The sequence below is a fragment of the Artemia franciscana genome, chromosome 5 (assembly GCF_032884065.1).
Source record: "Artemia franciscana chromosome 5, ASM3288406v1, whole genome shotgun sequence".
NCBI classification, from domain to species: domain Eukaryota; kingdom Metazoa; phylum Arthropoda; class Branchiopoda; order Anostraca; family Artemiidae; genus Artemia; species Artemia franciscana.
Genome location: NC_088867.1, coordinates 45,050,773 through 45,078,083, shown reverse-complemented (window position 1 = coordinate 45,078,083; position 27,311 = coordinate 45,050,773). Strand labels below are relative to the sequence as shown.

The following is a 27,311-nucleotide window of genomic DNA, read 5'->3' as shown; positions in this document are numbered from 1 at the left end:
TCAAAACCAATTGATGCTGCCTCCATACGCTCAAACTCAGCAACGGTGGCATATGGACACAAACTCACTAATGGGAGTAGACCAGCTGGACAAAAAATCGTTGTTTCAAGATCAAGGTAGTCAATATGAGTTTTTGTAAAATAAATAAATTCATGTGAAGTAGCAAATCCTTCGTATACTTTATAAACTGGAAATAAAATTTTCATTTTTCCATAAAAATGAAAAAATTTCATTTTCACTGGAAGTAATTTCATAAAATTTCCCATAGTCTCGATCTCTTTACATAAGATTAAAAAGAGTTTAGATTTCTAATAAATGTTTTGTTGATTTAGCAAAGAGAAAACTAGACCAAAATTGTATCTTACATTGTTTTTTTTTATTTATTTACTTTCTTTATCACAAGGATAAATCATAAACAAATTTCCTTGATACAGTTGTCCAACGTTAATAGTTTATTATTTGCTGTGTTGTCATTTACAGGCCATCGAGCCTTTGTGGGATGTCGGTTATTTGTCGCGTGTGTTTTTTTGTCTTTTTTTTGTTACAATAAATCTTATCTGATCTTTATCATTAAATGCCAACGCCCCCGGTGGAATTTTTTTCATAAATTTCTACCATGCAAGTATCAGTTTTGTATTTTTAATTACCTCTGACGATTAGAGTATTTTCTATTTTTATTTGTTCTTCTTTTCCTTTTTTTAGTACCATAACAAAAATACATCTTATAGTTTTTTACTTTTATTTACTTCCTTTATCGCAAGAATAAATAAAACACAAGATTTCCTTGATGCGTCTCTTTTACAAAGAGATATATCTAGTACCAGAATGTATCGTCGTAGACTTCAAAAATGCGCTTCCAAAGCAGGCCAGGATTTACCAACAGGCCTATTAGGCCCGAGCCTAGGGGTACACAATGCCAGGGGTGCAATAAATTGTCACTGAGTGATTTTTTTCTTCACATAACTTGACTGCTCTGTTTTATTGTGAAAGTACCGGGTGCACTCTGCCACCGCGCTGCCTATTTACAGAAAAAGGATTTTAAAACAATACAGGAATTCTGTGGCCTTTTATAAACTGTCAGATGTCTTCCAAGAATGGCAGCTGAGAGTTCGGTATCACCTCTCTCTTTCATTACTTTTGGGTCTTCAGTTGCGTTCACTTCAGTGCCTCAAACATCCCCAAATTGTTGGGGATTTCCTCAAAGATCTCACAAGAATGGAGTGGAGGCCTAGAAGCGTCAAAGCTTTAAATCCTGCCCTGTCCCCAAGTAATTTCCTCACCAAATCCCAAGATTTTATGTTGTTTTTATAATCAAGAACCAGGCTAATCTCGGCTCTGTTATAATAAACAAGGCTGTATTTTACTACTACTACTACTAACAACTCACCGCAGCACCAAACCGCCAGAGGCCAATATAGTTACGCACGCTCCTCCTCCATCTCAATATAAAGTATGTTGTATATTACGTAACATAAATTTTACATGAGAGCGAAAAAACAAAACAAATATTTTGGGCTTTTTGCTCAAATAAGTTCTAAGACTGAACTGCCTATACATGATGAATAAAAATTGGAAAAGAAATAAAAGAGAGACAACTGGCAACGAGAATAATTTTCAGCTAGTGATTAAGAAATACAAAACAAGCAGATACTTGGATAACATCTGCTTGTTGGGTAAAGGCTTTGGCAAGCTTTCTCCTGTGTTCAAAAAATATATAAGAAAACTAAGCTTTTGAAGTGCTCAAGGAATAATAACCACTTTAGGAAAATTCAAAACAAAGCTATAGACAAGCAGCATCAGTACTCAGTAGCTAGGACAGAATCCGTATTTTTCAATAGCTGTTTCATTAACGTTTCTGTATTTTGAGATTTAGTCACCAACTTGCCCTCGTTTTTTTCGATATTTCCTTATTTCTTTTTTTTATTTTATGTGGAAGATTTTTGTCCTTATTATATGGAATTGAGACCACCGCTCAGTACAGATGTTATATTCCTGGGTGTGCATATTGATTGCGTCTTATTATTTAAACTTACCTGACTCGCGTTAGCTCCCTTGTCAGTCCTTTGGAAGATTGGCTCTCTTTGAAGTCTACTATGTTAGGCCGCATCAATTCTCAGCTTTCACCAGATATAATCATTTCCCTGTTCTGTGCTTTTGTGTTTCAATAGTTGTCATATTGCTGCTCGGCTGCAAATATCTCTTGCCCTTTCTTCGGTCTTCCAGAATAGAGCAGCTAAAGCAGCACTTTGTCTTCCCATGCTTTAGGCTTCGGCAGAAATACACGCCTATCCTTCCTTGAGCATACTATTGCTAAACGAAACCTATGTTTAGCCAACTAAGTATACTAAAAAGACTCAGTTACCATCTTACTAAAGTTACTAAAGAGTTACTAAAAGTTACTAAAAGTTACTAAAGTTACTCAAGTTACTAAAGTTACTGGGGTTCAGTTACTAAAGAACTCCAGTCCACGACATCCATCACGGTATCACGGTGTTCACGACGCAGACACTCCTCGTCGCTACATTGTTCTGTTCGGTAGATTATCATTCATCGACAGCTCTGTAGAAACCCCCAATTTTCAGTTGATTTCACCTGGAATCACAGGCCATCTCTGTTTTCTCTCTTTTTTTTCGCTTTTTTACTGTGTTTTCATTTTGTTAGCGTATTTCCCTGTATTCTAGCCTATATACTCTGTTTGCTCTTTTTTCTGTATTCTGTTAATTGAATTTGTAGTTTGTTGCCATTGCATTATTAGGCCCCCAACGAAGCTAAGCTTTTGGGGTCAAAAGAAATTTAGTGCTGTTTGTTAAAACATTCCTAGCATTAAACAAAATGACTGATTTTATACCCAACACGATTTCCCTCCTATGCTCTGTTCACAAATAATTTCGAATTCATGTTTGTAAAATTGTTTGTATTGATGCTTCCGTGCTTACCATACTTACCGATTTAGCCTGGTACCTCATCTTTTTTTTTTAAACATCGCAATTCAAAACCCGGCCCCAGGATTTATTGATACAAATTTATTCTCAAACTATTGCCAATTCTAAGAAAATTTTGGCTAACGAAATCCAAAAAACACTACGCCATTTTTATTTTGGGTTTGAGAAATAAAAACGCTCTGGCTTTTATTTCTTAAATCGCTCACCTTGAACAAAATTAAATTAAAAAACAGATTGTTTCGTTTTTTTTCATATGAAAGCAACTAATTACATCATAAATTAAAACGGATAAGAAGTATCCTGTATGTGAGTGGAGTCGCTACTCACTAGCCTCTAACTCTTTGTTAAATAAAAAACAAGTTTTTTTAACTGAAAGTAAGGAGCGACATTAAAACTTAAAACAAACAGAAATTATTTCGTATATAAAAGGGACTGTCCCCTCCTTAACGCCCCGCTCTTTACACTAAAGTTTTTTATTGTCTTAAAAAGTCGAGTTGGATGAAAGAGTCAAACTTTAGCGTAAAGAATGGGATGTTGAGGAGGGGAAAGCCCCTTTCATATACGGAATTATTTCTGTTCGTTTTAAGTTTTAATGTCGCTGCTTACTTTCACTTAATTTTTTTTATTTAATTTCTGAACATTTTTTAATTAATGCAGATTTTTATTTTGGCTCAGCGTACATGAATCATTAAAACAAAACTTGCATTTTATTTTCAATACTTTAGCGTAAATAGCGAGGTATTGAGGAGGAGATGAACCCCCTCATTTACGTAGTAATTTCTGTTCGTTTTAAGTTTTAATGCTGCTTCTTACTTTCCCTTGAAAAAACTTCTTTTTAACTTATTTTTTCATTGTTTTTTGTTAAATAATGCTGGAAATTCTTCACTGAAATTCTCTTCCCCCATGATAAATTCTTCCTTAGAAAGATCCTCCCGCGTAACCCCCTCCCCCCCCACCACCAGAAAAAATCCCCCTGAAAACGTCTGTATACTTCCCAATAACCGTTACTATATGTAAACAATGGGCATAGTTCATAACTTGCAGCCCTTCTCCCGGGGACTCTGGGGGATTAAGGCGTCTTCAAAGACATAGTTATTAGATATTTCGACTGTTCTGAACAAAATGGCTATCTCAAAATTTTGATCCGGTGACTTTAGGAAACAATTAGCGTAGGAGTGGGCCTAGTTGCCCTCAAATTTTTTGGTCACTTGAAAAGGGCTCTAGACCTTTTAATATCCGTTAGAATGAGCCCTCTCGTGACATTCTAGGACCACTGGGTCGATACGATCACCCCTGGGGGAAAGATAAAATAAACATGCATCCGTGATCTGTCTTCTGGCAAAATATACAAAATTCCACATTTTTGCAGATAGGAGCTTGAAACCTCTACAGTAGGGTTTTCTGATACACTGAATCTGATATCATGATTTTCATTAAGATTATATGACTTTTAGGGGGGTGTTTCTCCTTTTTTCCAAAATGAGGAATATTTTTTCAGGCTCGTAACTTTTGGCGGATAATACTAAACTTGATGAAACTTATATATTTAAAATCAGCATAAAATTTCAATTCTTTTGATGTATCTATTGGTATAAAAATTTCGTTTTTTTTAGAGTTTCGGTTACAATTGAGCCGGGTCGCTCCTTACTACAGTTCTTTACCACGAACTGTCTTGTACCAAGTTTTCCTAGTGCGAAATTGAAAGCTTTTCTATGTTCAATACAAATAACTATCTGATAATTCTGTGTATTTCAGTTTTACTTTTAACATGGTGTAATTATCAAACAGTTCGTGGCAACGAATTGTAATTAAGGAGCGACGTGGCTCAATAGTAACCGAAACTCTAAAAAATGGAATTTTGATACCGATTGATATATACCGTCAGGCTACGAGCCTGAGAAAATTTGCCTATTTTTCCGAAAGGGTGAAACAACCCTAAAAGTCAAAGAATCTAAATAGAAGTTACACCAGATTATTCGGCGTATCAGAGAACCTTTTGTCAGAGGTTTCAACCTCCTGTCTTTAAAAATGTGGAGTTTTCTATTTTTTGCCTGAAGAAAGATCACAGATGCGTGTTTATATTTTTTTTTTCCAGGGGTGATTGTGTCGTCCCAGTGGTCCTAGAATATTGGGATAGGGCTCATTCGAATAGAAATTAAATAAATTTCTACCCTTTTTTAAGTGACCAATAAGGTTGGAGGGCAACTGGGCCCCCTTCCCCACCCCCTTTTTCTCCCAAAATCGTGCGATATAAAATTTTAGATGGTCATTTTTTCATTATAATTGAACGGACCAAGAACTATGCCTTTGGATATAACATGAAATCCCCCCCACAGTCCTGGGGAAAAGTCTTGTTGTAAGATTTGCCTATTGTTTACGCATAGTATTTGTTATTGGGAAGTATGTATACATTTTCGGGTGGGGGGACGAATTTTCCGCTGGATCTTTTTCTACGGGGGAATTTTCCATGGGTAGGGAAGTTTCCAGGGGGCTAACTTGTCAAGGGAAATTTTACACTGGGGAATTTGCCAAAATTCCTATGTAAGATTCTTTTTATATGTCTTGCTTTCTCTTTTTTGTCTCAATTTGACGTGTGGAGTTGTTAAGGGTAAATATCCGGGGTAAATTTTCACCGGGATTGAATTGTCTAGAGGTTATTTTTGTGGGACGGGGATTTCTCTGTGGAGGTGGGGCAAGATTTCCTGGCATTATTTAAAAAACGATCAGAAATTATATAGAAAAAAACAAGTGTTTCTACTGAAAGTAAGGAGCAACATTAAAACTTAAAACGAAAAGAAATTATACGTATATGAAGAGGGTCTTCCCCTCCTCAACACCTCGCTCTTTACGCTAAAGTTTGAATTTTGTCCCAATTCTTTAAGAACGACTCCTGAAAAACAAGGGTTGTTTAATTTTAACTATTAGAAGCTTTTTTTAAAAGTACTAAAGAACTTTATCATGAATATCGAGGGGTTGAGGAGGGGGTAACCCCCTTCATATACGTAATAATTTTTGTTTGTTTAAGTTTTAATGTTGCTCCTTACTTTCAATTGAAAAAACTTGGGTTTTTTAAATATTAAATAATATTAATCGATTTTAGTTAAATTTAAATACATTTAAGATTCAGTTTCAATAAGATAATTTACTGAACATCACTTAGCTGCTTGTCAACAAATAAACCTTAATTTTGAAATTAGAGATTTTTTTCAATCAAGTAGATGGTGCGCTTTGTTTCTGCTGAACAAGGAGCAGTTGAGTAGCTATTTGGTTTTGCTATCTCTTATGCTCAGATGATGCTTGTGTGAAGGTTGCGTCAGCGAGCCAGGGATACACGGCAGGCTATAATCAATACAATTAATAAATTTCTTGTCCAATTTGTTCTGTTTCTAATTGCTCATGCCACAAATAAAAAAAAAAGTGAAAATATGCAAATGTCTTTTTTACATATTTGTTGCATGCCGTTGAAAACTTTACGTGCCAATCTCAACAGGGTCACGAGTATGCAAATCATAGGAGATTGTGGAATATTTCATTTAATAAGACTGATCAGATTTTTAGAAAGCATCCGAAATCACTTGTAGAGAGACGCTTACGAATTTTTCTGCCGATATTCTTCGAGTCTGCCAAAAACCTATTGGCTTTGAGCGACATTTTCTAAATTTTTGAAAAAAAGAAATGGAAGAACTGATATCTATACTCATAAAGGAAAACGCGTAGGCCTAATGGAGCAGGTTCACTGGTTCCAAAAACTTGACTTTGTGAATTTAGCTAGGAAAATGCGCTGATTTGTGATTTCCGAATGTGATCAAATATCATCAATGTCACAACGTAGGATGTGAACTATGGAAGAAAACCCCTTACAAAAATGAATAGAATTCTAAATTATTTACAGATAGAGGAAAATGTTCGTTTGCTTAGAACAAAAGAAATAAATGCTAATTCTTTCGGAAAATTCCGCTTTAAATAGCAACCAACTTTTGTTAAAATTGAGAATGCTGCTTTCTCTTTTTTAATAATTCCATTTTTAATATCGAAAATTGGATCAAAGCCAAATATAAATCCCCGTACTTTTATATCTTCCAAAATCTTGCTTCCCATGAAGGAAAGGCTATGCCATACAATTTTCGATAGTTCCGGGAAAATCACTAAGAAATCCCATTTCTAAGCAGATTTAGATTCTGTTGATTCCTTTACATGAACACTTCTTTTTCTCGTCTGAAAACTTGTCAAAATATTTGAAAAGTGGAGAGTTCGCACCTGAATCTAGTTGTAAAGACCCCCTCCGGACAAGCTACTTGGATGCAGTTGTACAGAAAGTATCCAGTCCACAAGTAAAGAAGAAAAGAAAAGTTAGAACCCAAGAAGGAGAAGAAGAAGAGGTCAAAGCTCAAAAATTGTTCAGGAATGGCAAAGGCGCAGAAAATTCCTCTTTAGAGGAAGTTTCTGCAAAGCAATTTTTCTAGCGGAGGGGATCCTTCAGACCAATCCAAGTGACCGGGGATATTTTGCTCTGTGTTCAGGTGTGCGCATTCTTTTTTATTATTATTACTAAGATGCATATTAAATCAGAATATGGGAATCATGCTTGTCAATCCTGGTCTCCATCTCCAGCAATGTTTATTTTCCATTGTCATATTTTAGAAAATATACCTTGAAACTTTTTTTTACTTTTTTTGAATTTAAAGGTAGGAATTCATTAGCTGTATTCAAAAACCTTATATTGCTAGACGCCAAATTGTGCTATTTTAAGTGATCTCGATTCGTCTTTTCTTAATATGAAAAATTCCACAGTTTTTATTTTGTCCCCACCCCCTAGGAAAACAACTTATCTGGGCTTTACTTGTGTAGTTTCTTTGACATTTTGAGTCTTTATAATATGTTAATTAATGTATTTATCATTAAGGAATGATTAATTTATAGCTTGAATTTAGTTCAAATTTTTGAATATCAGTCTTTTTTTTATATAAAGGGTTTTCTTCTGGCTATCTATTGTGTAAGTGTAAAATTTTTCCTAAGCATTTTGTCCTAAATTATCCTAAACAAATATATTATCCTAATTATCCTAAATCTTTCTAAACAAACATTTTGTCTTACTGCCCTAAAATATCTACAGAGCAAAGATTTTTTTCTGATTATTTGCTGCAAAGTATAAAATTTTATTCTAAACAGAATATTATTTATGATGATACCTACAAAACGGAGGATAGGTCAAAAACCTACATTTGCAGTGCTGAATTCGTATAGGATTGTTGGCAAATATGTTTTACTTGTTAATTATTTTCTAGTTACATAGTCTCGCCTCGTTTGTCCGATGGTTTACTCTCAACTGGTTCTCAACCGCCCAAAACGGTAAACACTTGCCCAAATGGATCTCTTGAATCGCCCAAGTTTTTCAACAAGGATAGACAGAAGAAGGATAACCATAATATGAGTAAGCTGTTCATCTACGTAGCCATTAATATTTGGGCAACAATAGGTCAAAAGACTTTATATCACAGGATTTTTAAAGGAATGTGTAAAAACTGAAAAACGCAATTTTAGTGTTCCTGTTGCTTTTATTATTGATTAGTTCTTTGTATAAGAATGTTTTCTGTCAGCGAGAATACTGCTAAAAAGTTTGGATAGAAAAAGTATCCTAAAATGAACCATTTTTAAACTAAAAAAGTTCATTTGAGGTCGTAATTATTCAGAGGAACGGTTCAAACGAATAGCCTTTAGAGGCCACCCACTCCGTTATTTTATAGGTATCCATGTACCTTTCTAACAGGCTTAAGAGACAAAGATTTTTTTTATGTTATCCTTCGTAGCAAAGTCAAAGAGTCAGTTCAAAAAGAAAGTCACAGATTACCTCAGAAAGAAATAAAACGCTCTTAGGATTATATTTAAGTTTCGAATTCAGGATTCACAGGACATTCCCAAATAATATTAATATACCATTGTAGTATTGCATTAAAATATAAAAAAAAAAGTAAAGGATACGGCATTAGACTTTACAGTCCGTACCGGCGGTGCTGATCTCTGTTTCTTGACCCTTCAGCCAGGAAGGGCAATGGGGGGTTGGGGGCCAGCCATCCCGTGCTTTCACACACCCTTCCTGTTTACCTTCCCCAGATTTCTCCAGGTACCCATTTAGAGCTGGGTCGACTCTGGCTAAGCTTACAGAGTCACGCCACTGACCCCCGTCCCAAACTGAAGAATTGGGTACACTGTGATTCGAACCCGCGTCCTCTCAGACAAGGGATCCCGACTCTAGCGCACCAACCCACTTGGCCAGGACGGCTTGATAATATATCATTGCATATTTAGTTTTCCAGCTGTCAGCATAATGAGATTGCTTTCGATACACTCGTATCTGACAACAAGCATCACTATGATCCCAGCACTTTGTGCCAAGACTGCTTCTATCTAATTTGAGCAATTTAACATATATAAAGGCGGCCCTTAGAAGCAAAGGCTCCCTAGCTTTTAAGAACATTAAAAAAGATCTGTGGATTATGTCGATAGAATAGAGCCATTCTAAATCATAATGTGCGACCTTAGCCTAATTTTCTTTAAATAAGTGCCCTTGCTAAAGAACCCTTCTAAGCAGAAGCCTAAACTAGGATAGAATAGGAAACAAAAGGATTGGCAAAACGATTACAAAGGTGAGTCACCTTTAGGTCAACTTAGTCACCTTAAGCGACTGAATAACGTCTCTTAAAAACAAAACAAAAGAAAAACCAGCGCTTTAAAATTTAAGTAAAAATGCTGGTTGAATTAATATGTGTAAGTAAACCTTCATAAATTAAAATTTAGCTTATTCTATATTCTTTAGTTCTGACCGGCAGCACTGCACTGTAAGTGCAACTAATAGTTTTTAGTACCAACGTTTACCTATTTATTAGTTTTTCATACTTTTTTTGTGAAATGCAGATTTTGTCTTTTCCGAACACTCCTTAATACTGGAGTATTAAAGCCTTATTGCAATGAAATTTTACTAGTGTCGAGATTTAGCGTGCCCTAATATGAGCCAATCAGGTTTATTCGTAGAATTTTCTGATTGGTTGAAATATGAAAAAGCCTGTTAGGCTCAAATTAGGGCTAGATAGATCTGACTATTACTAAAATTTCTTCATGAATGATCCTTTACTCGGCCAAACAAGAAGAATTCGGAACCTGCTGATATGTTATTCAAAATGTGATACCTGTTCAAGGTATAAGTTTCTGTGTGCCGAAGTCTTTGTTTAGTAAATTTCTAGTAAATTTCTGTTACACAGAGAAACGATCTGGTTAGACACTTTCAAAGTCTCAGTTTAACTTGCACAAAGACCACTTTATGAAGTTTCTGAGCAAAAACAGGTGAACAGAATTTTAGTTTGTGAACATTCTGGGTTCTTCTTCAATCTGGTTTAAATGCACAGCTATTAATGAAAGTCTCTGTCACAGGAAGAAACTTTCTACTTTGAAAGTTTCAAAGTCTCTGTTAAGTGTCTGCTTGGCTTGCGTTAAGTCTGCTTTTATATGGTTCTCGAGTAAAAATAGGTGAACAGAATCTTAGGTTGTGAACACTCTTGGCTAATCATCAATCTCATTTAAATGCAAAGCTATTGGTAATATTATGCCAATGTGAAAACATTCCCATACAAGGAATTTTGAAGTCAAAAAGCTAACCAGTCTTTATTAATCCTTACTTTTGAAGTTGAAAGTGCTCTGGAAGAATCTAAGAAAAATACATTAAATCTCAAGATTGTCTTCTTCTTCTTCTTATTTGGATAAAAATGGATATGTTTTCACATAATCTCATCACCCGAATCAAATTGAGGGCCCTGCAATGTGTTGCTAATGCTGGGTTTTCTCTCTGGGTTCCGTATTACCAAGCTGAGGTCAAACCCACTGCACCACTACAAGACCCAAGATTCTCAAGTGTATTAACGCAATGTTCTATTGACTTAATTCTGTCACTTTCTATTAGGCATACACTTATTTTGATCTGCCTGTCTTTAATTTGACTCTCAGCCAAAACCAGGAACCATTAATATTTTATAAACTCGGAAAAAAATGTCCTAAATGGACATTCAATTTCTTAACACTCGGCACCGCAGAAAATATATCAAACCCACTGTGCCACTACAGGACACAAGATTCTCAAGTGTATTAATTGCAATACCCTATAATCTTAATTCTATCAATTTTCAATTCGGCAAACACTTATTTTGATCTGCCTGTCTTTAATTTGACTCTCAACCAAAATAATGAACCATTAATATTTGATAAACTCGGAACAAAAATGTCCTAAAGGGTAGAATCCAATTTCTTAAAATTGGGCATCGCAGAAAATATATCAGTAAAAAATTAGTTATCATTAATTATAATCGTAACGTGAAAAGCATCCATTATGACAAAGAATAGTTATTGTCATAAAAAAAATACTATTCTAATTTCTTCTGTATATTCTTCCTTTTCTTCTGTAAATATCTTTCACTTTTTTTCAGTCGAACGAAGAAGACGTTTCAACATAAACGATAGGATTAAAGAGCTCGGTACACTATTACCGAAAAGTTCTGATCCGTGAGTATTTTTATTATATTTTTATTTTTATTCATTACTCTTTATGGTTTTCATAGCTAATGGTTAGTTAGAGCATCATAACAGTTATGTTTGTTACAAAAACAACGCAAACAAAGAAACAAAACAGCACCAAAGATCCCTCCCCCCTCGCAAGCTTCCGTGGCCGGAAATTAAACAAGGTGACTAGACAAAAAAATATTCAAGCCCAAATTTATAGCTCTGAGAACAATCTAAAAAAAAATTTTAACAATAAAAAGGCGAAAAAATACAATAAATAAATGTGAGGTATATTCTTTGATGCCTTAACACTGTTTTATCTTATCTGATCTACCGATTGAATGCTATGCTTAATGGTCCGCCAAAATAATCTCTGAAACAAGCAAAACCCATCCTTCTACAAGGTAGTTGTTTTTTGGTTTTGTTGTTGTATTCTCAACAAAATAGTCTAAATTAGTTTTCGATAAGTTTGGTCCGAGAAGTTCGGATATATCAAACAAGAACAAAAAGCAGAAAGATGGGGTGAACTTAAAACAAATTCATCTGGTTGAAAATGAGCTTGATTTTTTTCATTTATTTCAATTTGTATTCTTAAATATTTGCGCTGCTGGTAATTCACACCGTAAAATAGATCTAACCTCTAAAGTAAAAAGATGAGCAGAAACAGGGATAGGAATATATCCCTGTTTAATTATTGTTATTTGAATAGAAAGATTTCGATGACTGATTTCAATTAACTTTCTTCTTAAAAATACAAATAGTAATGCAAGGTAAAGAATTTGGCATTGGATTTTAAAGTCCCAACGGGGAATGTTGATATAACTTGAATGGCCCCTTGGCCAGGATGCACCATGGGGAGTTGGCGACCAGCCATCCTGTGTACACACACCTGTATACCCTTCATGTTCACTTTCCCCAAATTTCTCTAGGTACCCGTTTGAAGCTAGACCGACTCTGGCTGAGCTTACAAAGTCCCGCCACTAACCCTAGTTCAGAAGCATACAGCCAGTGACACCAGGATTCGTACCCGTGTCCTCACAGACCAACGATTTCAAGTCTAGAGAGCTTATAACTCCGCTAGGATGGCTTTCGCAACATTTTTAGACAGAATTTAAATAGTAATTTAAAAAAAAAATATTAGACGGAAATAGTAATCTTTCAAATTTTGATTTGGCTCATTCTTGGTACTGAATATAAAAAATATAAATATAAAATAATAAAATATAAATAAAATAAAAATAATTATATAATTTTTAAATAATAATTAAAATAATATTTAAAAATATTAAAATATATTAAAATAAAAAAATAATAAAAAAATAATAAAAAAAATATATTAAAATAATAATTAGAAATAATATTAATAATAATTAATAATTAAATAATAATTAAATAATTAAATAAAAATTATTAAATAATAAAATAAAAATATAAATATAAAAATATAAAATATAAAAAATACATAAATACAAATATAAAAGAATGTAAATACTCAGTGTAAATATATATTTTGAATGACATGAAAACAATTCTAACGCAGGGAGTTTTTTTTTTTCTTTTTAAGTGACCAAGTACTTCACTTACTTAATAAATACTTTTCGCTTACGGTACTGCAATGGTAGTTCTTAGAGAACTATGAACTAAGTTTGATAATAATAATTTTTTTCTAACCTACTAACACAATAATGTAAACAGTGGAATACGGAAGAAAGAGATAGAGAGAGAAAAAAAGAATTTGTGAGAAAAGCACAGATTCAAGATTGTGGAAAGATGGACTCACTGAACTGAGTCGAAGCTCAGGCCACAAACTTTCGTTGCCTCCAAAACTAAGAACTAGGAAAACCAAAAAAAAAAAATGAACTAGCTAAACTTTTGTCGAGCATTATTGAGTAGTGACCAGCATTTTTTTAAATGAAAGTAAAGAGTGATGCTAAAACCTTAAAACGAATATAAATCATTGGATATATGAGGAGGCTGTCTCCTTTTTAACTCCCATTCTTCATGCTAATCTTTTATAATGTTATACTTAAAGCATTTATGAGTGTAACCAATTTGCAACCGATTGTCTTTCAAAACATTACGACTGAAAATTGTGTTTTTTTTTTAAAGAAAATGTACATCAATCAGCTCTCCTATTTTTGAGATATCATGAATAATTCTTTTTATCCCATTTCAATTGCCCTTATGCTTGGGAAGTCATTCTTAAAGCATTGGGATCAAAATTCAAGCTTGAATAGTAAGAGCGGGGGTTAAGGAGGGGTTAGTTTAATCTATAGTTCTTTAAAGAGGTTTTGAGCAGAGTAGAGAAGAGGAGAAGAAAATATTGCACTTCGATGTATATGGTTTCACATATATTTATATGAATTGTTATACATATAAAAAGAATCAAAGAATTTGCGGAAGCTGCTCGTCGAGACATCACAGTTTTTACGAGACGAGCAACAGCTATACTACTTCAAAGATTTTATTGGCATTTCATATCAATAAACAAAATAGCGTCTGTTCAATCTGTCTCTCCATGCTTTATTAGATTTTAAATTTGAGATAATTCGACCTTGATTAAGTTAATTAGTAGTTTCAGCATTTTTGAAGAAGTTCTATATTTCCTTTTCTCAATTACAGATAAAGCCGGAATTTGGAGCTTTTGTTATCGAAATAGTATTTTGTCTTATCTTGACGACCTTCGTAGTCCAAATAACTGCTCGTTAGTCAATTTTTTCCCTCTTGTACAATACCAAATAAAAAGAACTCCCAACGGGAAATTCTTCTCTTCGAAAATCCCTCTTCAGAAAATTCCCCCGCCCGTAAAATGTATGGATTTTTCCCAATAATAAGAACTATATTTGAGCAATAGGCAAACTCCATAATTTGAGCCCTTTCCCCAGGGACTTTGGGGGATCATGTCATCCCCCAAGGACATGGTTATTGGACCTTTTGACTATACTGAACAAAATGGCTATCTCAAAATACTGATAGGTCGCGAAAGGGGTGTTTGATCGGCTGAGTTTGGGAAAAACTCAGGGTGTTGTAAGGAAACTAGTTGCCCTCCAATTATTTTGGGGACTTAAAAACGGCACTAGAACTTTTAATTTCCTTCAAAAGAGCCCTATCCCAATATTCTAGAAACATTTGTTCGATAGGATCACCCATGGGGAGACAAAAAAAAACTAATAAACATGCATCCGTGATCTTTCTTCTGGCAAAAAATACAACATTTCTCATTTTTGCAGACAGAAAATTGGTACATCTACAATTCGGTTTTCTGATAAGCTGAATCTGATAAAGCGATTTTCAATAAGATTCTGCGACTTTTGAGGGAGATTTCCACTTTTTTCGAAAATGAAGAAAACATTCTCAGACTCGTAACTTTTTGTGAGTAACATTAAACTTAATGCATCTTATATACTTGGAATCAGCATAAAAAGCTAATTCCTTTGATGTATCTAACGTTATCAAATTTACTTTTTTTTAAGTTTTGGTTACTATTGGGACGAGTCGCTCCTTACTTACTGTTCGTTACCACGAAATAATTGGATAGGCATTACAAAACTAAGTGTGACGGCTTTTAAAGACCATTCAAATAATTAGTTAGCTACTGATAAGTTTTAATGTGTATCCTACCATGCTGGAAAAAATACACAATTGTGTAAAATGTTCTATTGTCCAATCAAACAGTTCGTGGTAACGAACTGTAGTAAGGAGTGACCCGGCTCAATAGTAACCGAAACTCTAAAAGACGAAATTTTGATACCGATAGTTACATCAAAAGAACCGTATTTTTATGCTGATTTTAAATATATAAGTTTCATCAAGATTGGTCTTATTTGTCAAAAGTTACGAGCCTGAGAATTTTTGCCTTTTTTAGAAAATAGGAGAAAAACATCCCCTAACAGTCATAGAATCTTAACAAAAATCACACCATCAGATTCAGCATATCAGAGAACCCTACTGAAGAAGCTTTAATCCCCTATCTACAAATATGCGGAATTTTGTATTTTTTGCCAGAAGACAGATCACACATGCGTGTTTATTTGTTGTTTTTTTTCCCAGGGGTGATCGTATCAGATGGGTTGTCCCCTCCTCATAGCCCCTCTCTTTACGCTAAAGTTCGACTCTTTGTCACAACTCTACTTTTCAAAACAATAAGAAAACTTTAGCGTATAGAGCGAGGCGTTGAGGAGGGGACAACCCCTTTCATATACGGAATAATTTCTGTTCGTTTTAAGTTTTAATTAAGTATTTACTTTCATTAAATTTTTTTTTTTAATTTAATTTCTGAATGTTTTTGAATTAATGCATGTTTTGATTTTGGCTTAGTGCACATGAATAATTAAACCAAAGTTTGCATATTAATTTTTTTTTGCTAAATGACTTTCTAGTAGTTTTGATCGGATGATTTTGATGAAAAAGGGATGGGGGAGGAGCCCTAGCTGCCCTCCAATTTTTGGTTACTTAAAAATGCAACTAGATTTTTTTTACGAACGTTTTTGTTAGTAATAAACATACGTACCTTCTATATTACGAATTAACTTACGTAACGAACTTCTATATTTATTTATTTTTATTACGTATATGAGGGGGTTCGCTCTCTCGTCAATACGTCGCTCTTTACACTAAAGTTTGAATTTGTACCAAATCTTTAAGAATGGCCCCTGAATCACAAAGGCAGCAGAATAAATAGTTGAAATTACTAAAAATACTTTAGCGTAAAGAGCAAGGTTTTGTTGAGGAGACGAACTCGCTTATATACGTAATATTTTCTGTTCGTTTTAAGTTTTAATGCTGTTCAATACTTCCAGTTGAAAAAGATTATTGATTTTCTCATTGTTTTTTTTTTTTTTTTTAATAATGCTAGAAAATCCTGCGCCCCCTTCATGGAAATTCTCTTCCCTCATGATAAATTCCTCTGTGGAAAGAACCTCCCATGTAACCCCCTCCCCACGACCTACCCACACCCAAACGCGAAATAGTCCCCCTGGAAATATCTGTACACTTCATAACAACCATTACTATGTGTAAACAATGGTCAAAGTTTGTAATTTGCAGCCCCTCTCCCGGGGACTGTGGGAGATTAAGTCGTCCCCAAAGCCATAGTTATTATGTTTTCGACTAAGCTGAACAGAACGGGTATCTCAAAATTTTGATTCAGTGACTTTGGGGGGAAATGTGCGTGGGAGGGGCCCTATGTGCCCTCCAAATTTTTTGGTCACTTAAAAAGGGAATTAGAACCTTTAATTCCGTTAGAATGAGCCTTCTCGCGACATTCCAGGACCACTGGATGGATACGATCATCCCTGGGAAAAAGCAAAAAAAAAAAATAAATAAATAAACACGCATCCGTGATCTGTCTTCTGACAAAAAATGCAAAATTCCACATTTTTGTAGATAGGAGCTTGAAACTACTACAATAAGGTTCTCTAATACGCTGAATCTGATGGTGTAATTTTCGTTAAGATTGTATGAATTTTGAGGGTGTTTTCCCCTATTTTCTAAAATAAGGCAAATTTTCTCAGGCTCGTAACTTTTGATAGATATAACTGATCTTGATGAAACTTATATATATAAAATCAGAATTAAAATGCGATTCTTTTGATATAACTATTGGTATCAAAATTCCATATTTTAGAGTTTCGGTTACTATTGAGCCGAATCGCTCCTTACTACAGTTTGTTACCACGAACTGTTTGATTAATATAATTTTAGCTAACACATTTTGAATACAGACATTTTGAATTCTTATTTCCGAAAATTTTGACATAGCAATGATAGATAAATGCAATAGCAGATAAAAAGGCGGCGCTATATGGTTTCCATTTTTGACATACGCTTAAGGAACAACGTAATTTGCAAAAAAATCCAATAACGTTTGCCGTTACAAAAATAAACCAATAGAAATAAAGCACATTTTTGACTCAGAAGTATAGGGCAATAGCCTATTCTCTCTTTTACTATTCTGCAATTTTAAACGTTAAATAGACAGCATTGGTATTTTCTGTTCTGGAATCCAAGTTCTTTTATTTCTAGGTTATTTGATAATTTTCGTGATATCCGTCAGAATAAAGGTGGAATTCTTAAGGCGTCTGTGGAATACATTCGAAGACTCAGGCAGGATCAAGACAAACTGAGGCAATCTGAACTACGGCAGAAGCAGTTGGAAGCTCAAAATCAAAAGCTTTTGCTTAGAATTCAAGTAATTAAAATTAAAAATAAAATTTAATTTAATTTAATAAATTATTATTTATTAATTATTTATTAATTAATTAATTTAATTGATTAAATTAAATTAAAATGGACCAGCTTAGTCTCATCAAACTTCTAAAAAAGATTTTTTTCAATTTTCGGAGGTTTATTATGTTTAATTGTAATCTACTTAAAATGCACCTATGTCACTACATATTAATGTCACTTGATAATGTCACTTAATTAATGTCACTTATTAATGTCACTTGGAAATTATTTCACTTAATGTTACCAAAATAAACAAGCCACTGGTGATTATCTCCGTGGAAGTTTGCAATATATTTTTTTGAACCAAATTGTCAAAATCTATAATATTTTACAATATTTGGATTTTCTTTTGTTTGGAGTCGAGTCATCGCCTAAGCAAAAAATCCAAGTACAAATTTCCCCTTGATTTATATACATCTTCCCTCTTCAAAAAGAAAAATTTTAGCAATCTGAGACTTGAGAATAGAGAATTATGCTATGATTTATCACCTATTCGCTTTTTTTCCTGTCTTTGCTCCAGACTCTAATATTTGTCTTTTTGGATTCCGACGCTGTCTCGAAAGGCAGAGATACCGAGAAAATATTCAAGTTGTCAAAAATATGCCAAACAGATTGCAGTTCTATATTCTAATTAAATAAAAAACAAGTTTTTCTACCTGCAAGTAAGGAATGACATTAAAACTTAAAACGAACATAAATTATTCCGTATATGAAAGGGGTTTTCCCCTCCTCAACGCCTTGCTTTTTAAAACAATAAAAAAATTACATTTATTTACTTTCTCATTGTTCTTTGTTCCAGACTCTAATATTTGTCTTTTTGGATTCCGAAGCTGTCTCGAAAGGCAGAGATAACGAGAAAATATTCAAGTTTATTATAAAATATTTCAACTTTAGCGTAAGGAGCGAGGCGTTGAGGAGGGGACAACCCCTTTCATGTACGGAATAATTTCTGTTCGTTTTAAGTTTTAATGTCGTTCCTTACTTGCAGTTAAAAAACTTGTTTTTTTTATTTAATTTCTGAACTTTTTTGAATTAATGCATGTTTTGATTTTGGCTCACCTTACATGATAAATTAAAACGAAATTTGTATATTAATTTGTTTTTGCTAAATGACTTTCTCATAGTTTTGATTGGACGATTTTGATAAAAAAGAATGGGGTGGGGGAGGAGACCTAGTTAACCTCCAATTTTTAGTTACTTAAAAGTGCAACTAGGTTTTTTTACGAACATTTTTGTTTGTAATAAACATGCGGACCCTATGAATTAAATTATGTAACGAACTTCTATATTTGTGTGTTTTTATGACGTATATGAGGGTTTTTGCCTCCTCGTCAATACCTCGCTCTTTACACTATAGCTTTAATTTTGTCCCAAACCCTAAAGAATGACCCCTGAATCACAAAGGCCGTAGAATAAACAGTTGAAATTACTAAAAATGCTTTAGTGCAAAGAGCAGTGTATTGTGGAGGAGACGAACCCCCTTATATACGTAATATTTTATGTTCGTTTTAAGTTTTAATGCTGCTCACTACTTCCAGTTGAAAAAAAATATTTATTTTGTTGTCATTTTTTTTTAATAATGCTAGAAAATCATGCACCCCCTTCATGGAAATTCTCTTCCCTCGTGATAAATTCCTTCATGGAAAGATCCTCCCACGTAACCCCCTCTAAAAGAATATTAGGCTTCAGAGAGATTGGCTATAGTTATTCAGAAGGCAGTATGTTATACTATTTCAAGGATAATACAAAACAAAGGAATCTAGATTTGTTTACCCACCTTTTCACCATAAAATTTCAGCTATTATTCAAAATATCAGTAATAGTTGTCCTGTAGAGCCTTTCACCAAGATTATTCCTAGTACAGTCAAGAGAAAGATTTTAAAATATTAAAACAAATTGAAATATGGTCTTAGGTTCCATTTTAATAATTTATTTTATTAATTTATTAAGCTAAATTCCTATTCTACCTAAAGCTTATTCGGATTAAAAATAGAGCACAAGGTAGTAAGTGATACAGGGATTTTATTTGTCCATCTAATAAGTGAAATTTTTTGCCGAGAAGGAAAAATACATATTTGAGAAAGATTTAGTCTTCAAGGTCGTTTTACCCTCCCCCTCCCCCTATCTTCCTTCTTTAAAACATGGATAGCTACAAAATACTGCTTTTGAAAGTCTGTACCACAATTGGGTTACAATCAGGCTATTTGGGAAAACTCAGCTTTACTGTACTATCCAGTAATGTAATTATAAAGTAATATAATATAATATAAATATAATATAATATAAATATAATATAAATCCAGTAATAAAATTATTGTCAAAATGAAGTTTGGCCTTGTTTCTTTGACACTGTTTATATTTGTTTTTGATTCTTCAATTGTACTTAAGTGGTAGTATTAAAACTATAAGACACTTGGGTGTTCACGTTATTCTAGGGTCATATTAGTAATGTCTATTTGAAGTCTTTGTTATTTCTTAAAACTCGATCGGCTTCTAATTTTTGAATCTGCTGCAACTTCTCTGTAATATGGTATATATTTATTTTGTTTAGCAACTAGAACGACAAGCTGTACTGTAGGGTCTCCCTGTAACAGGGCGCTTGCCTGACGTGAAGTGGTGGCATAATTAAACATCCTCTAATGTAAACTGAGTTCTGCTTCTAATTTTGGAATCTACGGTAATTTCTCGGTAATCTACTATGTTTTTATTTCATTAAACAGCTAGAACGACAATCTCTATTGTAAGGTCAACCTGAGACTGGGTGCTTGAATGACATTAATTAAACATACTCTAATGTAAACTGATATCTACTTCTAATTTTTTTATCTCGCGCAATTTCTCCGTAATCTAGTATATTTTTTATTTCATAAAGGGACTAGAACGGCAAGCTCGCCTGCATGGTCTGCCTGTGATAGGGGATGACCAGCCACTACTCCAGTCCATGCCATCAGAAGATGTTAAAAATGAACAAGACGATGACTTTATTACAAAAACGGTAAGATGATGTATTACTTATTCTTTGTTTGCTTCTTGAAAAAAAAAGGAAAAGGGATGATAACTGCATTTTTGGGTGCTGTAGCCAAAATTCCAAAAGGGTCCTAGCTATAATTGAAACTACAAGCCCCACATACATTCTTATGCTACCCAGTTGAATTTGAAAATTAAAAAGGCATGCCCGAGATAATTTCACACCTGGCCAAAGGTCTCAAGTACTATCTAACACAAAAAGAAGCTAAAAGTTTAAGTTAAATGTTTCGTTAAAAAATATTAAACATTATGCAATGCACTCTTAACTTTAAGACTGTGGCTGGGATGTCCCTTAAAACTAAGGATTAATATCGAGATTGGGTCTTTACTTTCTTCTAAGGACTGAAAATCCAATTCCACATATTTCCAGGCTTTTGAAGCATTAACTTCTCCGGGGTTGGTCTAGCCTACGAATAGGGAACAAGTAGAGATTACTGGAATGTGCATTTGGCAACACAACCGTACAGAATAAAACTGAAAAAATTATGCATTGGTTTAGAATATTTTTTTAGGTAATGTTAGATGTCACCTATGAAGCCTGTGTTTTAAAATACAGTATTTGCATAATTTCTTGGCCCTTGCCTCTAGGGCTACAAGTAATAATCATATTACTCTTGGAGATATATAGGACGCCCAGGGACTCAGAGCGCAGAAATAGAAGCTGGATGCCCTATGATCCTTTTTTCATTAAAAAAAAGCACCAGAACCTAGAATTTGTGATTGTATGAGCCCCCAACTTTCCACTGCCATACATTCTATATAATACAATGAAAAAGAAATGATGCATAAAGGACACATTGTTCTTTACTTAACGTACGGTAAAGTTTCTGTAAAGATGTTTCTAAAAGTTGGCAGGTGATAAACTCTGTCCTTAGGCCCTCCTTCCAGTCTCCTTCAGTCCATTCATGCGTGGCTGGTGATGGTAAACATATGAAGGGTAAACTCGATGTTTAAGCATTTACTTCATATTTTGCGAATATCATAGGCAGCGCAATGGTGTTGCCTAAGTAAAGAACGATATTGGCACAATGTAATATATTTTTTTTTTGTTTAGACCGGGGCACCGTATTGAAGGAGTTGTCGTACAAACTTCAAAAAGGGCCTATTCGATTGGAAATTGAAAGGGCTGATGCACTTTTTAATTGTCACAAATGATTGCTGGGAAACTTATCCCCCTCCCACGCTAACCATTTCCCCAAACACATTCTATCAAAATTTTGAGATAGCCATTTTGTCCAGCATAGTTGAAAGATCCAGAAATTATATCTTTGAGGAGTACCCCCCCAAATCTCTCAGCGCAAGGGTTGTAAGCTATGCCCTATGGGAATATAAGGTTTTTATAGAAGGTGCTGTTGTAGAAACTTCAATAGGGCTCATTATATTGGAAATTGAGAGGTCTAGTGCCTTTTTTAATAGTCGAAAGTGATTTGAGGGCAATTAACCCCCTCCCACGCCCATTATTTCCCCAAAACACATCCAGTCAAAATTTTGCCATTTTTTTAAACGTATTTGGAAGGTTCGGAAATTATTTCTCTGAGTATGACTACCCCCCCCCCCCCACAGTCCTCATGGGCAAAGGTTGTAATTTATGCCCTGGGGACATATAAGGTTCTTACAGAAAGTGTTGGCGTAGATATTTCAAAAGGGCTTATTTGATTGGAATTTGAGAGAGCTAGTGCCCTTATTAATAGTCGAAGGTGATCGGAGGGCGAATGCCCCCTCCCTCCTCCCTCCTCATGCCCATTATATCCCCAAACACTTCCGATTAACATTTTGATATAGCCATTTTGTTTAACGTAGTTGAAAGGTCTGGAAATTATGTCTTTGAGGATCAATCCCTCAACAGCTCTCAGGAAAAGGGTTGTAAGTTATGCCCTCAGGACCTATAAGATTCTTATAGAAAGTACTGTCGTAGAAACTTCAAAAAGGACTCATTCGTCTGGAAATTGAAAAGGCTAGTGTCCTTTTCAATAGTCGGGAAGTGATTGGAGAGCAACATTTCCCCCTCCCACGCCAAACATTTCCCCTAACACATCCAATCAAAACTTCGAGATGAAAATTATGTCTTTATGACTTTTGAAATCAAATATAATCAAAAATTATAACTTTGAGGATGACATCCCTCAGAGTCATCAAGGGCAAAGGTTGTAATTTGTGCCCGGGTGCATATAAGGTTCTTATAGAAAGTGTTGTCGTAGAATCTACAAAAAGGGCTTATTTGATTGTAAATTCAGAGTTCTAGTGCCGTTATTAATTGTCGAAGGTAATCAGAGGGCTAATGCCCCCTCCCCACACTTATTATTTCCCCAAACACTTTCGATCAAAATTTTGTAATAGCCATTTTGTTTAACGTAGTTAAAAGGTCTAGAAATTATGTCTTTGAGGATGACATTCCCCCTCCCCACAGCCCTCAGGACAAGGACTGTAAATTATGCCCTCAGTTATAAAAACCTTATAAGGTTTTTATTGAAAACGTTGTCGTAGAAGCTTCAAAAAGGGCTCGTTTGATTGGAAATTGAAAGTGCTAGTGGCCTTTTCAATAATCGAAATTAATTAAAAAACTTGAGTTTTTTTAATTAATTCCTAAAAAGACCACTTCATCTACTAATTATTCTCTGTTGCTAGCTGATTTCAGGTCTTATTATGGGCCAGCTTGTGTTAAGTCAAGCAAAACTCGTTAATCTACAATTTTTTCAACAAAGCGATTAAATATTAAGTCGTGTGAACAGAGGTTAAATTTCAAATGGGAAAGGGTATACATCAACTCTGGTTCCCTCTCTCTCTCTCTCTCTATTTTTATTTTTCTCTCTTTCTCTCTCTGTCTCTCTTTCAATCTCTCTCCGTGGCTTGAAATCATAAAAAAAAACTTATTGTGAAATTTTCGGCTATTCTGTTGCTACACTACTATACGTTTTGTTGCTTAATCTACAACGAATGTCTAACATCCTTCCAAAATATTACTCCGGGACTCGTTTCAAAAGCTAATTATTGCCGAAAAATGAACCCTTTACGTCCATAATTTTGCTTCAGAACTAATCCAGCAACAGATTTTCATCCACATTTAGTATGATAACTACAAAAGGGGAGTAACCGGACAAATAGCTGCTGAATATGCCACATGGATCTTTGGTTGTTTGAATAGCATTCTTCTTTAACTTTGATAACCCTGCCATTTCTCTGAACTGTTTCTTTAAATAAAAAAATTCAAAGCAATTTTTCTTCTAATTCATGCAATTCTTCTAATTCTATGCAATTTTTGACAGTTTAGTTTGTTTTCAGCTTTTTGACCCTTCGTCTGGATTGGGGGATTTCATATCAACGTTTGGTGCCTTAGATGCGTTAATAGATGGTGACGTAGCCACATCAGGTGATCCGATGCTGTGCTCCCACTCACCGTCCACTGTGCCTCACCCCCTAACAAGCCCTTCTTCCCACGCTAGTCATACTGAAGTACTAAGCCCCGATATTATGGATTTGAACTCGTGACGGACCTTAGTGTTTTAATGTATCTAGGTGAAGTTATTGTTTTACACGAGGCTTTCTAGTGTTTTTCTTTTTTTGGACTCAAGTCAAGTGGTTTAGTCAATTTTACATTTCAAATTGGATGTTTCGTTCTTTTGTGCTTATGCTAGATAAATTCACATCCATGTCACAGGAGTTTGAAGTCACAAATATTTTCGCATCAATTTTGCCAGTATTTGTAGCTTATGTCGTCCACTTGCGAAAAATTCTGCAACATATGTCGAAATGCAGTTGCAAATTTTGTTTTGGATTCAACCTGTTCCTCTCTACTTCTAAAAAAATTTTGTTGCCCCTTCTACCTCCCCGAAGTCATGTGATATTCCCTTTAACAAACATTTATGTCCCGTGCCCGTCTGGCAGGGCCCACAAACCTATATCTCCATTCCAACCCCATTAGATAAAGTAGCAAACACTGCCATTATCATCAAACCAATCGTGTCATTTCAGAATAAGTATTCTTAAATACTAATGACTGCTATGACAATTTACCATTATAAACTGTATATTTTGGCTACCTGCCACCATTAGGATTTATTTTCTACCCAAAATTACAAGTTTCTATAGGCACATAAATCAAGTGAACCTGTAATTTACCCCCCCCCCCCTCCCCTTTGACACAAATCAGTTAAAGCAGGATAATTTTTCATTTTGACAAAGAAAATTACTCGATATTTGTGACTCGTAATATATATCTGAGTCAAATAAGTCAATAATAAGAGTTTTCATAAACTAACTCACTGATAAATTTCTGTTTAATTTCCAAAATTGTATATTTGGGTACCTTGCGGTTTTCAGAAAGAAATTGTGATAAATCTTAATGTATCTTTGTACTTTCATTGTGATACACATTACTAACTACTACTGCATTATTATTTAATGTATATTTAAGTAGTGTGACTATTATACGTTTATACTCTTCCTGAATCGGAGACCTATGGTCTTATACATGGCACCCAATATACAAAAAATCCTACACACTGTTAAAAATTGTGAAAAATTGGAATATTGATTTATTTTGAGCATACAATAGGCATGTTTTATACATATATATTTCACAACCAGACGAAAAAAAATGATAGAAATTTTACACATTGAAGTCACGTTTTTTGTATTTCTGTTATTGATTTATTTTTCAAGTTTTAATGTGAACAAACTACATGCAATTCTTTGGAATTCAAATCGCTTATTTTTTCATATTGAATTTTGATTTTTTCTTCTTCTTCTTGTTTGTGTTGTAACCCAAGAAAAAGATAGACATCACACACATCGAAATTGCATGCTTTTGTTCATTTTTCTGTTTTAAGTTATAACCTGATAAACATATAGACGAATCTCGGACATACAAAATTGCACCGTCTGTTCGCTTTTCAACTTTGAGATTGTTTATTTTATTTTTTTATTTTTTTGTTATTCTTCACCATAAGTATCCATGAGGCCATCATGATCGTAAGAGATGTTTCTCAGATTTTTTTTCTTTTCCAATCTTAGACGGTTCAAGAATCCAATCAACCCAATTTTCTAATAAAAACTGTTGGGGGTCCACGTGAAATATTGTTTCATATTCCTGATCAGGGATCTATTTTGGAGAAGCGCTGATCACCAGATATCTTGTCAAAACTTTATTGTTTTTTTTTATAGTTAATTTTTTAAAAGTGATCTTTCTACTTTTGGTGTATTTTGATGAAGTTGAGTTTAGGAAGTGGATTTTAAATTTAAAAAAGCCCAACCCGGGTACAGATGCACTGACTTTGCTTTTACCGAATTATTTTTAGTAAGTTATATCAATAATGGGAAGTTTTTTTGGAACTGAAACTTTTGGAATTTTTTTTTTTTTTACTTGGAAAAGAATCGGAACTCTTTCAAGATTCCTAATTTTCAATCCATCCTCAAAGCTTTTAAATCCGAAATTAATAATATGCTTTTCACTTTCTACTCTGAAGAGTTTTTTGTTTTTGTTTTAACTCAATTTTTGTTTTTCAAAACGTTCAAGGAAAATTTCAATTTCCAAATTTCACTCTTGCCATTGATATTACATGTGCTATATCAACATCTGCTGAAACGGGTTTGGAAAGTAGTTACATTAATATGAAAATTAATGAAGGCTCAGATACCAAATCGATTAAGTTTAAAAAAAGACGAAAAAAATAAATAAAAGCAGAGTACTTGGTTTTAAATGTATTTCTAGTTAAAAGAAAATCTGTTCTTTTAGTTAAATTTTTTTATGTGTTCGAATATCAAGGATATATCTGCGCAATTAAATTATATATTATAGCGTATTGCAAACGAGGGGCTTCCCACTTCACGCCACCTGATGTACATCCCGGACTGCCACATTTGCCTCACAGTTCCGGCACGCTTGGCACAGTTCAGATATAAAGGAAATTTCCTAACATTCTTGAATTGGGAAGGATTTTGTTGACAAAAAAAGAAATTAAAATTGTAGAATTCGTTCCACTACCCTTGGCACAGTTTCGCCACGCTTAGAATGCGCTACCTGGTGTGCATGATTTCTGAGAGTGGGTCACCCCTCGCTTGCAAAGCCTTAGAATAAGGGTACTTTATTTTACTTCTATTAAATTATTGCGTCCAAAAGCTTTTGACTATTTGACTTTATCAATCCTTTTTATTTATTTTTTCTTTGTATATAAAGATAAAACTCAGTCAAGTGTGCTGACGCTTGGATAATAAAACTTTCAAAAAGAAACTTAATCGATATGGTCTCTATACGGCTCAAATGTTGAAAAGACATTGAATGTTTTCAAATTGTGTTTGGTTATGCGTTTTTTTTTAGTTGTAATTGTTAGATTATACGCTGTTAATGTATAAAAAAGTTTCTATTATTTTACTGTCTATAATCTAGTTCACATATAACGTCATGATATCATGCAAAATTCTCGTCCTTTTCAGGGTTTTGGAGTTATAAAAATAGCATAAATCAGGGTAACTTAGGTGAAAATTTAAAAGATTTTTTTGCTGTCGGTCGGTAGGAATTAATCTTATAAACCTTCAATCAACTAACAAAAAAGGAAAAAAGTGTCATCCTTGTAT

The 27,311-nt window shown here is 34.1% G+C and overlaps 1 protein-coding gene across 3 annotated transcripts in view; it reads left to right on the top strand.

Moving 5' to 3' along the window:
• The window catches only part of LOC136027479 (microphthalmia-associated transcription factor-like), a 225,660-nt gene extending 198,557 nt beyond the window's left edge, over positions 1-27,103 (top strand). For all 3 annotated transcript variants that reach the window (XM_065704786.1, XM_065704788.1, XM_065704789.1), the window contains exons 6-11: positions 1-116; positions 8,228-8,373; positions 11,414-11,489; positions 17,511-17,676; positions 20,587-20,709; positions 24,021-27,103. In XM_065704786.1, coding sequence (XP_065560858.1) covers positions 1-116; positions 8,228-8,373; positions 11,414-11,489; positions 17,511-17,676; positions 20,587-20,709; positions 24,021-24,227 — 834 coding nt within the window. In that variant the 3' untranslated portion in view covers positions 24,228-27,103. The remainder of the gene's footprint in view (positions 117-8,227; positions 8,374-11,413; positions 11,490-17,510; positions 17,677-20,586; positions 20,710-24,020) is intronic.
• Positions 27,104-27,311: the final 208 nt, after the last annotated feature.